The sequence below is a fragment of the Ctenopharyngodon idella genome, chromosome 18 (genome assembly GCF_019924925.1).
Source record: "Ctenopharyngodon idella isolate HZGC_01 chromosome 18, HZGC01, whole genome shotgun sequence".
NCBI classification, from domain to species: Eukaryota; Metazoa; Chordata; class Actinopteri; order Cypriniformes; family Xenocyprididae; genus Ctenopharyngodon; species Ctenopharyngodon idella.
The window spans coordinates 25,515,179-25,529,634 of NC_067237.1; the positions used below are offsets into that span (position 1 = coordinate 25,515,179).

General features: G+C 40.6%; 1 protein-coding gene across 4 annotated transcripts; it reads left to right on the forward strand.

The window, feature by feature from the left end:
- The first annotated feature begins 83 nt into the window (after positions 1–83).
- On the forward strand, positions 84–13,771 carry panx2 (pannexin 2). 4 transcript variants are annotated; one of them, XR_007926271.1, is made up of 8 exons: positions 84–874; positions 1,001–1,057; positions 2,269–2,829; positions 4,280–5,394; positions 5,504–5,642; positions 5,729–5,920; positions 6,930–12,363; positions 12,406–13,771. XR_007926271.1 is itself a non-coding variant. In XM_051871064.1 (7 exons), the coding sequence occupies exons 3-7, from the start codon at positions 2,601–2,603 to the stop codon at positions 7,223–7,225; spliced, it is 1,971 nt and encodes a 656-aa protein (XP_051727024.1). In that variant the 5' UTR covers positions 84–874; positions 1,001–1,057; positions 2,269–2,600; the 3' UTR covers positions 7,226–13,771. The 4 variants fall into 4 exon arrangements, 2 of the variants coding, with proteins under 2 accessions (XP_051727024.1, XP_051727025.1); XR_007926270.1 differs by having other exon boundaries at positions 6,930–10,844; positions 11,942–13,771; XM_051871064.1 differs by having other exon boundaries at positions 6,930–13,771.
- The last annotated feature ends 685 nt before the right edge of the window (positions 13,772–14,456 follow it).

Here is a 14,456-nt window from a genome sequence, read left to right on the forward strand (position 1 = left end):
GCCCAGGTGCAGCCTGAGTCTTAAATAAATACAGAAAAATAGAGATCAAAATATATCTGTACACAGTTAGACACAGTTAAAGGGATAGTTCACCCAAAAATAAAAATTCTTCATTTACTCACCCTCATGTTATTCTAAACCTGTATGACCTGTATGGTGAGTAAATTATGTCAAAATTGTAATTTTTGGTTGAACCATCCCTTTAATTTAGTTTTTTTTTTTTTTTAAACATTTAGTTCAGATGACTACATAACTAATGTAAGCCTACTTATGTAAATGTCTTGCTATAGTATATCAAAAGTATTTGCATATGGGAACACAAGTATGAGGAAAAATAGCTGCCTTTTTATATTTACATGATTTTTTTACTTTTTTGATGTTTTTTTTTTTTTTACATAAATAATTTTCCCCATAAATCTTAAAAAATAATGCCTAAATAAAATAAAAATTAGCTATATATTTTGTTAGCCTTTAAAATAAAAAAGTATAATATGGCAAAAATCCTACTAACGATATAGTCTTGTGTAAGGCATAACAAGCGATGACAATGAATCTCCTTGAAGGTCTGTGTGAAGATGATCGTGTAAACCGGAGAAGTGTGTGAGGTTTGTTAAGGGGAGGGCGCGAGGGATGGCGAGAGGCGGAACAAACCGGCGTGTGTGCCCGGATACACGCTGAAACGGCTCGCCCGCACTGCAGATTAACTCTTCAGACGCCGGGGATGCTCAGCAATAAAGCACAAGTCACTACATCCGCGTCCATTGTTTTTTGGGGGATCTGGTGGTCGCTGTGAGGTGATCTGTCCTGATGTTGTTGATTTGAGAATGGGATTCAGGCTCTGCGTGTTCCTCAATAATATCGAGTAATCTGACAGGTATGTGACATCATGACGATGAGAGTCAATGCAGCCTAGTCCTCTCCGTCTCTCTTTAACTCATGCCGTATATAGTATCATGTATTTGATCATATCTATGTCTTAAGCCGCTATATGTCTTTCCAGCCAGTAATGATGCCGGATAGCCTGATGATCCGGTGATGGACAGCTCCTCGACTGAGCGTAAGTGATGTGCACCACATGACCTTTAATGCTCCTAAACATTGTCAGAATGTCAATATGTCGGGCGATGTCATTACACCATAATCGATAAAAATAGATTATATCTGAGGCTGTTTTATGTTAAAAGATAACCTACTACTTCATGCTATTACTTTAAGTTTGCATGACACATTCCTAATCACTATCAGCTTGTTTGAGTTTTATCAAACCTGCTGTGAAAAGGAGTTTTTCGTCTTTTTCCCCAAGTGTTTCAGGGAGGAGCTAAAAAATTGTCCATAACTAGGCCAAAGTAACATACAAGAGAGTATACTGAAAACTGCTACCAGATACCGCTTATCCTCATCCAGCTTGATCCATGGTCTCCTGAGATTGAAGGATGCCTATATTTAATACATTTATTTATTTAGTGGGTTGAATAATTATTTATCTATTTAAAGAAACATTTTTGCATATTTAGACATTTTAATGGCTTTTTGCATTTATTAAATATATTAATACAAGTCTATATTAATATACATTTTTACATTAACATAAAACATGTTTAATGCATTCATTCATTTGAAAAACTGATTGACTTCATCCCAAAAATAAATACATATTTAAGTTAACTTACAAACTTGGAGTTCCTGCTGTTTTTGTTGTTCTTTCCATTTGTTAGAAAGCTGCTCCTTATTGATTTCTTGAGCTCAAAGTGAGATATATTGATTTCAAAATGTACAACAGCTATTTTCTTGTCTGTGTTTTTATACCATGGGCAAAGACATGCTGCAACATATCAAGCTTCCATCTGTAGTTCAGAAGTAAGCAATAAAACTTTCCAATGAGTTAAAGACCAACAGAACATCTTTGTACTCTAATCTGGACTGTCTTGAATGATTAAGCCTTTAGTAGGGATGTCATTGTGTCCTTTTGTCCTTGTCACTAGTACACGCTCTCAAAGGACTCTGCAGAGAGACACACTCCATTGGTTACTGAATTAAAGGAATGTGCACTTTCATAGAGTCTGAATGTGTAGAAGCAAATGCAGTCTGCTTTTATGGTTATAGATTTCTTTTATGGTTATATGGTTATCGCCATCATCAAGAATTCAAATCAATTGAATTAAAAGTATTTTATATGTATTTTTAATTTTGGTTTAGTAGCTTTATTTTTTCTTGTCAATCTTTATCTGTTAACGCCGATTCTGAATGAACTCTATTGTTAATTTACAGGTTTTGCAGAAGTGGAATAGATACGATGACAAATTCATCCCAGCTGTCAATATAAGCGACAACAACAAATCAACTGATCTCTTCAATCTACCTCTGACAAGATCAGCCATCAATAACCCATCAACTCAGGCTGATCACAAAGCTTCCTTTGTGACTCTTAGAAGATCCACTTTCATCCTTCAAGTCAACACCTCTTACATATTACTCATAATATCGTTGCAGGGAAAAGCCCTCAGCCAATCCTTTGGCTGACGGGTTAGGAGGAGGAGGAGGAGCTTCAAGTCTCATCAGGAGTGTTGTGAGGTTAGTGGCGAGCAGGCTGTTGGGACCGAATGCAGAACATCTTCGAGCAGAACTTGGACATGGCCACGGCTCTGCTTGCGGGTGAGAAGCTGAAGGAGTTGATCCTGCCAGGTTCCACACAGGATGAGAAAGGCGGGGTTCTCGCAGGTCTCATGGTGCAACTCAAACTAGAGTTGCCCTTTGACCGGGTCGTCACCATAGGAACTGTCATCATCCCTATACTGCTGGTCACATTAGTTTTCACACGGAACTTTGCAGGTGAGTGGTGTTACGCATTATTTAGACAAACGTACCTAATGAACACCTTACAATATGCAGCGACAAAGAGTTTTGAAAGACATTCGTTTTCAATAAGAGTTGCTGATTTCTGAAGACATGAGCAACAGCAGAACTCAACTTTATGCAAATGAGCAGCGAAATGGTGATAATAGACTATAATCTGAGCAAATTATTCAGTCACATGAATTTCTGATGCACTTATAAGGATTTATTTGGTAAATGTGTCTCCTTAATAATTTACGTGCTTCTTTTTGCACATATTAGGACTTTTATTCACATCTTGGTGTTTCCATCTAGTATTTTTTATGCAAAACGCCCTTTATTCATTTGAAAAATTAATGATATGGTATAAAACTCTAAATCAGAAATATTTTTGGATTTACGCAACTTGAATGGCACTGTGCCAGATTTCTGCCAAGTTTTTAAAGTTGACCCATTATTAACAGCTCTATAGGACTTTCTATACTCCTGTTGTCCACGAGTATTCAGCAGAGGAGTGGTTAAAAGATTTTTTCTAGAGATATTGTGGGGTGATCAAGTAGGAAAAGAGAGACAGAGGGAGATAAAGAGGTTATGGTGGTAGGAGGGGGTTTACACTAAATGCTGAGTCAGTCTTACTGCATAGCAGCACCAACTGGCTGTGACTGAACATTGAGAACCCTGCTGGGCAGAAACATGCAGTATAGTTTAGATCTGAATAACTGTTGGAGGTATACAAACATTTACGCTTAGGAAGGTTGTAATTAGACTGCAGCTAAAATGCCTTTTCATGTAATTTGAGGGCTACTACATTGCAATATTTTTTAATATGAACACTTATATCAGAAAAGAGGATAAGTGAAGGTCAAACCCTCATTGTCATGTTGGCTGAGGCTGTTTATAGCATAAAATGCAAGGACAATAAATAGAAACTGAAACTTGAAAGCACTGATAGAAAAAGTAGAGCCTGTAACCATAAAGAGTTTATTCCCAGCTAGACACACCAAATATAACATATACTTGCCTTACAGAAATTAGCTTATGACTTTATCTTGCTTAACTGACATTATTGATTCTGCGCAGGAGTGTAATCTACTGAGTAGAATCCACCCAGAGTAAGGTGGAGGCGTCTATAGGAGTTACAGCAGCTGTGAAAGAATTACCTCTATCTTTGTCCAGCTGGCATAGACAAATGTAGCATTTGTTTTTATCACTGATTCATCATTTAATTGGCCTGTGCTGCCTTACACTATGCAGTAAACTCATTTAATTTAATAGAAACCCGATCACAGCCATCAACTGGAAAAAATTGCTTTGTAAGTGATTCCAACCCTCTGTCGTTATCGATGTGAACAGGCCTTAACACTGGTGGCATCTAATTGATTGCTATGCAGAAATCTTGATTATTTTGTGAAGTGGAATTTTTATGATTTTCTAACTTCTCTTTTAGAGGAATCTATATATTGCTACACCCCACACAACTTCACACGAGACCAGGCCCTGTATGCCCGAGGTTACTGCTGGACAGAGCTTCGGGATGCTGTTCCTGGTGTCGACCCTGAACTTCGGCCTTCCCTGTTCGAGCACAAGTTTCTGCCTTACGCTCTGCTGGCCTTCGCAGGCATCATGTACATACCTGCCCTTGGATGGGAGTTCCTGGCCTCCACTCGCCTCACATCTGAGCTCAACTTCCTCCTTCAAGAGATCGACAACTGCTACCACAGGGCGGCCGAGGGCAGAGCGCCTAAGATTGAGAAGCAGATCCAGTCCAAGGGGCCAGGGATTACAGAACGTGAGCGACGGGAGATCATCGAGAATGCGGAGAAGGAGAAGAGCCCCGAGCAGAACCTGTTTGAGAAGTATCTTGAGCGCAGAGGGCAGAGTAACTTTCTGGCTAAGTTGTACCTGGCGCGACATTTAGCCATCATCTGCCTCAGCTCATTACCCATAACGTACCTGAGCACCTACTACGCCCGTCAGAGGCAGAACGAGTTCACTTGTGCGCTTGGCGAGCCGCCGGACACTAGCAGCATCCCTGAACTGCGACTGAACGTCAACTGCAAGCTACCAGCCGTGCAGCTCCAGCGCATTATGGCCGCAGTGGACATCGCTTTGCTGTGTACTATGAACCTCATTATCCTTGTGAACTTGCTGCATTTGTTTGTAGTACGTAAGTCCAATTTCGTTTTCGACAAGCTGCACAAAGTTGGCATTAAAACACGTCGCCGATGGCAGAAGTCACAGTTTTGTGATATTAACATTCTGGCCATGTTCTGTAATGAGAACAGAGACCACATTAAATCTCTCAACAGACTGGACTTTATCACAAACGAGAGTGACCTCATGTATGATAATGTGGTGCGGCAGCTGCTGGCAGCATTGGCTCAATCCAACCACGATGCCACTCCGACTATGAGAGACTCTGGTATCCAGACTATTGACCCCAATATGGACCCCTCAGTGCTCGGTGTGGGAGAGCTGGGAGGAGAGCCCTCAGTAATCAAAAGACCCCGCAAGAAGATCAAGTGGATCCCCTCATCTAACCCTTTGCCACAGTCTTTTAAAGTAAGACATGACTTGAGGTTCTCATTCATATTTAGCGAATGAATAGCTTACTTGTAGTATGGTCCTTCTGTCAGTGAAATGTACCTTAAATTTCTTTGTTTGTATACAGGAACCCTTGACTCTAACCAGACTGGATAATAGTATAAAGGCAGATAAACCTAAACCAGTCCGAAGGAAGAATGTACCAGATAGCATTATGGCTCCACTTCTGGACAGCAAGAGCACACAACATCCTCCTACAAACATAGGTAATGCCAAAGTAAAACCTGGTTTAAGTTAGCATAGAAAATGTGGTCAAAATTGTCCTGATCATGTTTCTCATTTTACTTTTCAGCTACAGAATCAAACAATATAGAGAGGAAACACACTCTTAACCTCTCGTTGGATGTTCATCCCTACATGCTAACCATCCAGAAAGCAAAAGCAGACATAGTCAACCCTGAACCACCCCCTGTTGAGCACTCTCTCAGCAATGTATATATTGAGGGTCCACATACAGTTGTCCACGTCTCCTCTTCTCTTACTGGTATGCTTGAATTGCCTCTAGAGATACTCAGTATATCAGTACCATATCTGCCATGGGTAGAGTTTTTTTTTTAATTTATTATATTGATATGGGTTATTTAATAGTGTTGCAGGGATTGTAGGCCAACGCGGAAGTTAGCTTCACCCTGGTTCCCTCATTAATGCTGCAAAAAAGCTTTGTGACCAACTCGAGTTCATAATTCTTATACGTATGCATCAAAGGTAATCTTCACAAATGAACACAACTTTTATGAATTTTGAAGCCTAAATACAATCGGCAGAAAAAAAAGTTCAAATTAGGCTATAAATGAACTATACCACAATCGCATGACTTCAACACTTTATTCTTCATTTAAAAAAAACATTTTCAGGTTTGAGTTAGAATAGGTTTGCAAGAATGCAATAATGAACACAAGGCTGTAAAAGCAGACTTTTCCTGTTTTATGTGATGACTTTTAATGTCCCTGACAACCTCTGTAGTCCCATTTAGCCACGTGTTAGCAAGTGCCTTCTTCCAAGACACATAAAAGCTTTGAAAAATCTTATTTCAGGAATTCAGAAAAAAACATTGATTTAGGACTATTGAAACAGAAGTGCGAAAATTATTTTAGGTAAGGACTGCAATATTGCGCATGCAATAGAGTGCCGCAATTTTCCCATTTTTACATTTTCCCTATTTTTACATTACTTTTGCCATCATCTAACTCACCCACTTAAATTACTTAAATTTAATCTTCAAAAAAAGTAATAATTTAGTAACACTGTTAAATGTTCTGTTCAAATCTCAAAATTAATTTATCAGTTTTTATACTGTGCACTGTACATTATAATGTTGTGATGCTTAAATTACTTGTAGGATTTAAAACAATTAATTTTAGTTTATTATTATTATTATTATTATTATTATTTATTTAGGCAAAATGGTATAGTATTTTAGTATCAGACATAAAACGTGTATCATTTTATATTGGTGTTACCAATAAATCTATATTAACTTTTTGTCCCCTTAGAGAAGAAAGAGTCTCCGCCATTGTCTACCACCACTGCCTTCTCCACAGCCACCCTCTCCACAACATCATATATGAATGGTGGAACGGCCAGCATGCCTCCTCCAGACTCCCCAAAGGTCAAAGATCCTCTCAACCAGGGGGCAGAGCCTGAGAGCCAGTCCGGGCCTTTTAGTCGAAACCCCTCACACCCGCTGCTGAGCATCCATCATACCTTGTATGAAGAGGACGAGGAGGAGCAAAACAGAAGGGACAGACTAGCTAGACCAGGCGAGTTGATTGCTGCTGGAGAGTGTTGAAGGAAATGTATACACACCTGCACACACACAAAAGCACTAGAATATGAACTGAAGCACAAAGTGAAGCACTGACAGATATGAAAGTAGTTGCAGGATGGATACAGGAATTTTCGGTTACTGGTGTCACTGCAGAAATGCCCTATTCGCAGTTTGACATGATTAATTTATTTCTGCAAGCAAAAGGATCCCATAACAGGGATAATAATAACTCTGAAATAAAGTGAAATATTGGGCTGGTCATACGATCTTAATATGTCAACCACCGCTCCATAATGTAGAAACAAAATGTTTTAGACCACTGATATATCTTCATCTTATGTGAGTGTATATCACTTTTATTATTAACAAACACTATTAATTTCTTTGTGTAAAAAAGCACACCTTTAAACACCATCTCCCAGCCTTACATCCACATACTTGGAAGTGTGTGTAGTTTTAGGGAAAATAAAATTACCCATGACCTTGGTGCTCACCATATGGGTTAATGAATTCCCTATGACATTCCAAATGAAGGCAGAGGCACATCAGAATTTTGCACAAAACACAGTTTGTTCCTGTTTAACATCAGTGTCAACATAGTTTTGTGTTGTTTATCCGTATACACAATCAGCGTCTGTTTCATGTAGATGTCTTGAGGTATCCAACGCAATACATGTATTCTTAAAATATGCAACCTCATTTCTTATTGTTGCAATAATATGCACATTTGGAATGTATATACTCAGCTGTACAGGAAAAAAATGTTCTTACATCTAATAATATGAGATTTTTCCTTATTTAAAAAAAAAAAAAAAAAGACTGTCACATGGCGTTCATCCACACACCTCTGGTGCCCTTATTCAATGAGACTATATCACTCTGGGTCTCTGGGCCAAGTGCTCAAAGACATTCAACTCTGGATTTCCCGAAGAAATATGGATCCTTATACCAGCTTTTTTGAACAGAGTTGTGACAAAAAGATTTCAGCTTCTTCAGCTGGACATTTTCAAGCTAAAGAGGATTCATGAAATATGCTTTTGATACCTAGATAACAATGAACCACAACTCGTGTAAGTGTCATACCACCTTTGTAAATCCTGGTTAAAACCTTTGATATTCACTGATGCACCTTGTAGTGAAGTTTAACAAATGCCCTACCAAAACAAACTTATATGATTGCGAGTGAAGTGCACGAAGCGCACAGTAATTCACAACAATTATAATCCAAGAGCACCTCTAACCACAAGGCATGAGATTGATATTAGGGATAGCTGCAGCTCACTGTTTTTCTAGCACATATCATGATCAAAGTGCAATATTTTTATGTGATACAGGGAACACAGATCATGTATGACCATACCATTAGAGGGGAAGGAAACACACCTGATTTTCCAGGCTTGACGTTTTAGATTTGAATATAATTTGATGGTATTATGGGTGCTAATCTCAAACTTGAAAATCTTAATGGAATTCAGTCTTTGAGCCGATATGTTCAAATGGGGTTAGACAAGGTATGTATAAAAAAGTTCATGGCCATGCCACCTTGCTTGTTTTTTTGTTTGTTTGTTTTTGTTTTTGTTTTTTTGTCTATTTTTTGTCTCAAATTCTTGACAAATGTTTTATATACGTATATTTATTGAACTGCAGCATTTCAACCAAATAACCTGCTTAGAAAAATAAATTAATCTATGCTAAAATGAGAAAATGTTAGATTTACCTCATGGGTTGTATACTGCATGTTCAATTGTTAAACTCGTGTTACATAATTTACATGGGGAAAAAAATACTTGAATTTGAATCATAAACTCACCTAGTCTGTCTTGCACAGGTCTTTATCTTTTTAGTCTCTCTCTCTGTATGTTTGATGAGATATCTCTGTTATACATGAACCTCAGAAAGAGGAGTATAAAGTACACAATGTTGTAAGATGCTGTAAGCGATTTTTTTTTAATACAATGCATAAAATGCTTACTAACTCACAGAAAACAGTGTCATGAGAAATCCCACCTGTCCCTCTATCTGTAACAGTACCACATAAAACGTTAAAAGCATTCTAAGAAGCGGCCCATGCTTTTTAGCCAATCAGAAACACTCTATGGCTGTGAATAATTTTTTGTGTTAGGGCTTGCTGACATCCGGTGTCCGTTCTTCTTACTTTGCTGATAGGAATAGTTCACCCAAAAATGAAAATTATTCCATAATTTACTCACCCTCCAGCCGAACATAATCAGAGTTATATTAAATAATATCCTGACTCTTCCCAGCTTTGTAATGGCATTGAATAGTGCCCGAGTTTTTTAAGCTCCAAAAAGCGCATCCATCCATCATAAAAGTTATCTATACAACTTCAGTGGGTTAATAAATGCTGAGCTCACTTGGCCCAGTGTGAAGTTTTGTTTTGCCCTGCAAACATATCTGAGCACTTTGGATTACTCTTTGGACTGGATTTACCTGTGTTTGACTTTGCTTGTTTTTTTTTTTGGGATTTTATTTTTGCCTCTTCCCCTGATTTGGATTATTTGCCTGTGTATCGACTCGTGCCTGTTTTCATGTTTCACGTTTACTCTGACGGACTCCCTTGGATTGATTTCTCGTGCCTGGACTCAGTTTTTTTCTCTCTGCAGTGTGTGATTGGAACTGTTTTATTGTGTGTTTCGCTGTGTTCCCAATGGCATGCCACCATTCTGCTGCCATTATTTGCTCATTCTTTGTAATTCTGATCTCTGCAACTAATAAACTGTACATGGAGCCTAACACTCAAGCCTCTTCATCACATAAAACTTCGCCCACCATGGATTCAGCAGAGATTCTCAAACTACAACGACCATGCTCTCTTCAAATCATCAACAGTTGTGCAAACTCACTTCGCTAACAAAAGAACTAGTCAAGTCTTTGCAAACATTCCACTTTCACTCTGAGCCCCCTAGCACAGCTAGCCTTTCAGCTATAGCTAGCCTCAGTCTCTGCCTCAGATTTCATGCCCACGGATCGTTGGCTGAACGTCTGAAGCATATGGCACACTTCACTAGAAACAATTCAGGATTTTCAAAGTCGTCATCTGGTTGGTTGAGTTCTACAGGATGTCCGGGAGACTTGTGTGTCGCGTTCTTTAATGGTCCGCCTGGAAACAAATGCTGTGACTCCAAATGCCCTCATGGAAGAAGAACGCCGTCGTGTTTACAACTGTGACAATGTGTGCTTACCAGGATCAACTAGACACTGGATTTTCAAAAGGATGTGAAGTTCGAGGCTCCATTCTTGCCGTAAACTTGCACAATGTTCTTGAATGAATAATTTATTAGATGCACACCGGTCTGTTATTGTAGGGACATCTTTACATTTTCACACCCCAAACATGGCATGGAACAAAACAAACTGTGATTGGTTGCGTTACATGTCAGTCAAACGTCCTCTTGGGCAGACCTTGGCCAATGAAAGCTGCGATAGAGTCCAGACCTTCTGCCGTCAGTCTGAAGGTCTGGCTACGCGAGACTAGCCTCGCTTCCCTTTGGCATCAACCTTTTCTCTCGCTACTGGACAAGTCTGACAGTACTCCAGCATGCTGAAGTCAAGATAGCATTTATGATCTCTGCTCTCACTGGTCGAGCACTTGACTGAGCCACAGCTGTTTGGCAGAGAGGTACCAGTCTTCAATCATCCTTTAACTTTTTATTGCAATTTCAGGAGGTATTCGAACACCCAGAGGGAGGCAAGGAAGCCGGGGAAGTACTGATAATGCTAAGACTCAGGAGGAGCTGTAGTGGTCACCACCGCCTCAGGAGGAGTTGAGCGGTTGTCGTTGCCTTGGGAGGATCTGTAGCAGTGTGTGGCCCAAACACACAAGATGCCCGTAGCCATCACAGACAACGCAGATGACAGTGGCAGTCACCCTAATCTAGCTTCGCCAAGAAACCCGTTCTCTCGAGAACCACACCAAAGATTTTTTGGATATCGACTACCCCATAGACTTCCGAGACTTCGCCTTCATTGACTTTTACTGCCACAAACTCAATAACCACTACCAACCCATAAATGTCCATGATGGTCCTCGGGGGTCACTGGTGAAATTCCTGGACTACGCCATTTAAATAAGTGGTTCATTGTACACTGTGGGGGTGGTAGAGGAGGACCCTTCCCCTAAACACAGGCTATGGGCCTCAAGCTCCAGTGGCAGCGGAGCCTGGCCCACCATGGATCCCAGCGCTGCCAAGTCCAGTCGTTTCAGTGTCCTCAAGTCCAGTGGTCACAGAGTCGTCTGCATTGTCTGTAATAGCTATGACCATCTTGTGTGTTTGGGCCGCACACTGCTTCAGGAGGTGACAACCGCTACATCTTCTCCCGAAGCGGTGGTGGCGACCACTACAGCTCCTCCCGAGGCGGCTGCAGCGGCCACTACTGATCCTCTCGAGGCAATGACTACCGGTCCTGAACTTCTGCCTGTTCTGATATGGCCAAGAAGGCCGATTATGAATCACCTGTGCTCTCTGTTGACTCAGTAACGACCACAGAGATCATCCCTGAACTCTCTGTCTGACTTGACATGATCACAGAGGTCATCCCTGAACTTTCTGTCTGCCCTGACACAACCACAGAAGTCATTTATGTACTCTCAGCCTGCCCTGTCATGGCCAAGGAAGCAGTCCTTGATCTCTCAACCTGTCCTGTACTGGCCAAGGAGGCCTTCTCTGAACCATCTGTGCTTCCTGTTTTCTAACATCTCTGTGTTCTCTGTTTTAGTACTGCCGAAGCCGCCATGGTGGTCTCCAGTTCCGCCTGATCTGCCGTGTCTTGTGTGTTTGGGCCGCACACACTGCTTCAGGCAGTGACAACCATTACAGCTCCTCCCGAAGCAGTGGTGGGACCACTACAGCTCCTTCTGAGGCTGCGGCTGCTACAGCTCCTCCCGAGGCGGCTGAATCACCTGTGCTCTCTATTGACTCAGTACGACCACAGAGGTCATCCCTGAACTCTCTGTCTGCTCTGACACGACCACAGAGGATGTTCCTGAATTCTCTGTCTGCCCTGGCATGACCAAAGAGGTCATCTTTTAACTCTGTGTGTGCCCTGCCACAGAGATCGTCCCTGAACTCTCTGTCTGCCTTAACATGATCACGGAGGTCATCCCTGAACTTTCTGTTTGCCCTGACACAAGCACGGAGGTCGCCCATGAACTTTCTGTCTGTCCTGACACAACCACGGAGGTCATCCATGAACTCTCAGCCTGCCCTTTAATGGCCAAGGAGCAGTCCCTGTCCTGTATTGGCCAAGGAGGCCTTCTCTGAAACCCCTGTGCTTCCTGTTTTCTAACCTCTCTGTGTTCTCTGTTTTAGTACTGCCGAAGCTGCCATGGTGGTCTCCAGTTCTGCCTGATCTGCCATGGCGGTCACCTGTTCCATCTGCTCCACCATGGTGGTCTCTAGCTTCACCTAATTCACCGTGGTGGTCACCAGCTTCACCTGCTCCGCTGTGGTGGTCACCTGCTCCACTTGCTCCACCTTGGTGGTCTTCGGCTCAGCCCTGGCCCCCTACTATGCCGTCTCCGCCCTGGAACCCTGTTCTGCCTGCACCACCCTGGCTCTCTGATCCTCCTCATTCTCCAGTACCACCACACTGGCCTGGCCCTCCATCCCTCCCCCTGATCTGCCTCCCCTCCACCACCCTCCTGGACTCTTGTTTGTTGTTTTTTGTTTTTTGGGAGCGTCTGTAATCTGCTCCTTAACGTATTCCTCATGCATTCCCTCCCTGTTACGTATTCCCTCCCTGTTATGTATTCCCTGGCCTTGTGTTTCATGTTTTGTTAATTGGAATTTTAGTGTACATTTTACCTTGTTTCCTGTCCTGTCTGCCATTTTTGTAGTCCTTGTAGTTTTTTTAGTTGATTAGTTCTGTGATCATTTCCAGGTGTGTCTTGTTTGCTTATTACCCCTCTAGTATTTAAACCCCAGTGTTTCTTTTGTCTCTTGTTGAGTCTTGTCCTTACATATATGTTTTGTTTGGGTGCTCCGCCCTGTGTTTGTTTTGTTTAATAAAATAACTGCATTTGGATCCAGCTCTCCTTTGTTTTTGAGTTCACCCTGCATTACAAATGCCTTTTGAAGCAAATTGATGGGTTTTTGCACACACGGCCATTGCTGGAAGCCAGCGATTATGGTTTATAAAGTTTAAAATATGGATATTTTTCCTACAAAAACCCATCGCTTCGCTCCAGAAGGCATTTTTTAAACCCACTGGAGTCAGTTATGAATGACTTTTATGATGGTTGGATGCGCTTTTTAAAGCTTCAAAAACTCAGGCACTATTCAATGCCATTACAAAGCTGGGAAGAGCCAGGATTTTATTTAATTTAACTCTGATTGTGTTCGGCTGAAAGAAAGTAATATACACCTAGGATGGCTTGAAGGTGAGTAAATTATGGGATCATTTTAATTTTTGGGTGAACTATTCCTTTAATACAGAGAAGATATAATAAATTATATTGATCATGATGATAATCGATGTCTGGCTAATTTGGTTCTTGAAATGGAATTTGCAGATTTGATTAAAATATCCAGATTATATTGTCTGATATTACTGCGTGTTCTTGTGTTCATTGGAAAGGGCAGATGTGCCGATACTCGTCAAAACCATGTTTAGGAATGAGCGATGACAGACTTTCACCAGTATAATATTGTTTACGTGAAATATGCCTGCTCCTGAGTGGAGCTTACAGACTTATTGCTACGACAGCAACTCCAGGATGAGGTTCATAGAACCTAACAATCTAGTATCATGAAATGTCAAAAGTAAAATCCAGATAATTAAGTTATCCACGTACGAAGAATGGGGTTCGGATTGACTTGAGTGGTTTTGTGTTGAAGGGATGGGGGTGGTCATAACCAGGGTAATGAATTACAGTAATAAACATTTTAGAAATGATTTAAAATGTCATCTTCAGTTACTACAATATTATCTGAACAACAACAATGAATTACATTTTACAAAGGACGTAATTTAATTTTTGCAGATTTTAACTGCTTTTTGTTTCAGAGAAAGCAAAAGTGAGTTAATGTAGTGTTACATCTTTTTAAAATTATAAAGCAAGTTTTTCTTACTGTTACAAAATTAAATTAATATGAATTAAAAATGAAGGTACACTTTACATCAAGGTTTTAAAATGTTTAACATTATTATTGTTAACATTAAAATGATACGTCCTTAACGCTATTTCTAATCAAATATAAGTATAAAGTATATAGGTCCGACCTTTTTTCGA

Coding starts and splice junctions, on each gene's coding strand:
- panx2 (XM_051871064.1), top strand. CDS start 2,601: ATGCAGAACATCTTCGAGCAGAACTTGGACATGGCCACGGCTCTGCTT. Junction 5,395..5,503: donor CTTTGCCACAGTCTTTTAAA/GTAAGACATGAC, acceptor GTTTGTATACAG/GAACCCTTGACTCTAACCAG. Junction 5,643..5,728: donor ACATCCTCCTACAAACATAG/GTAATGCCAAAG, acceptor TTTACTTTTCAG/CTACAGAATCAAACAATATA.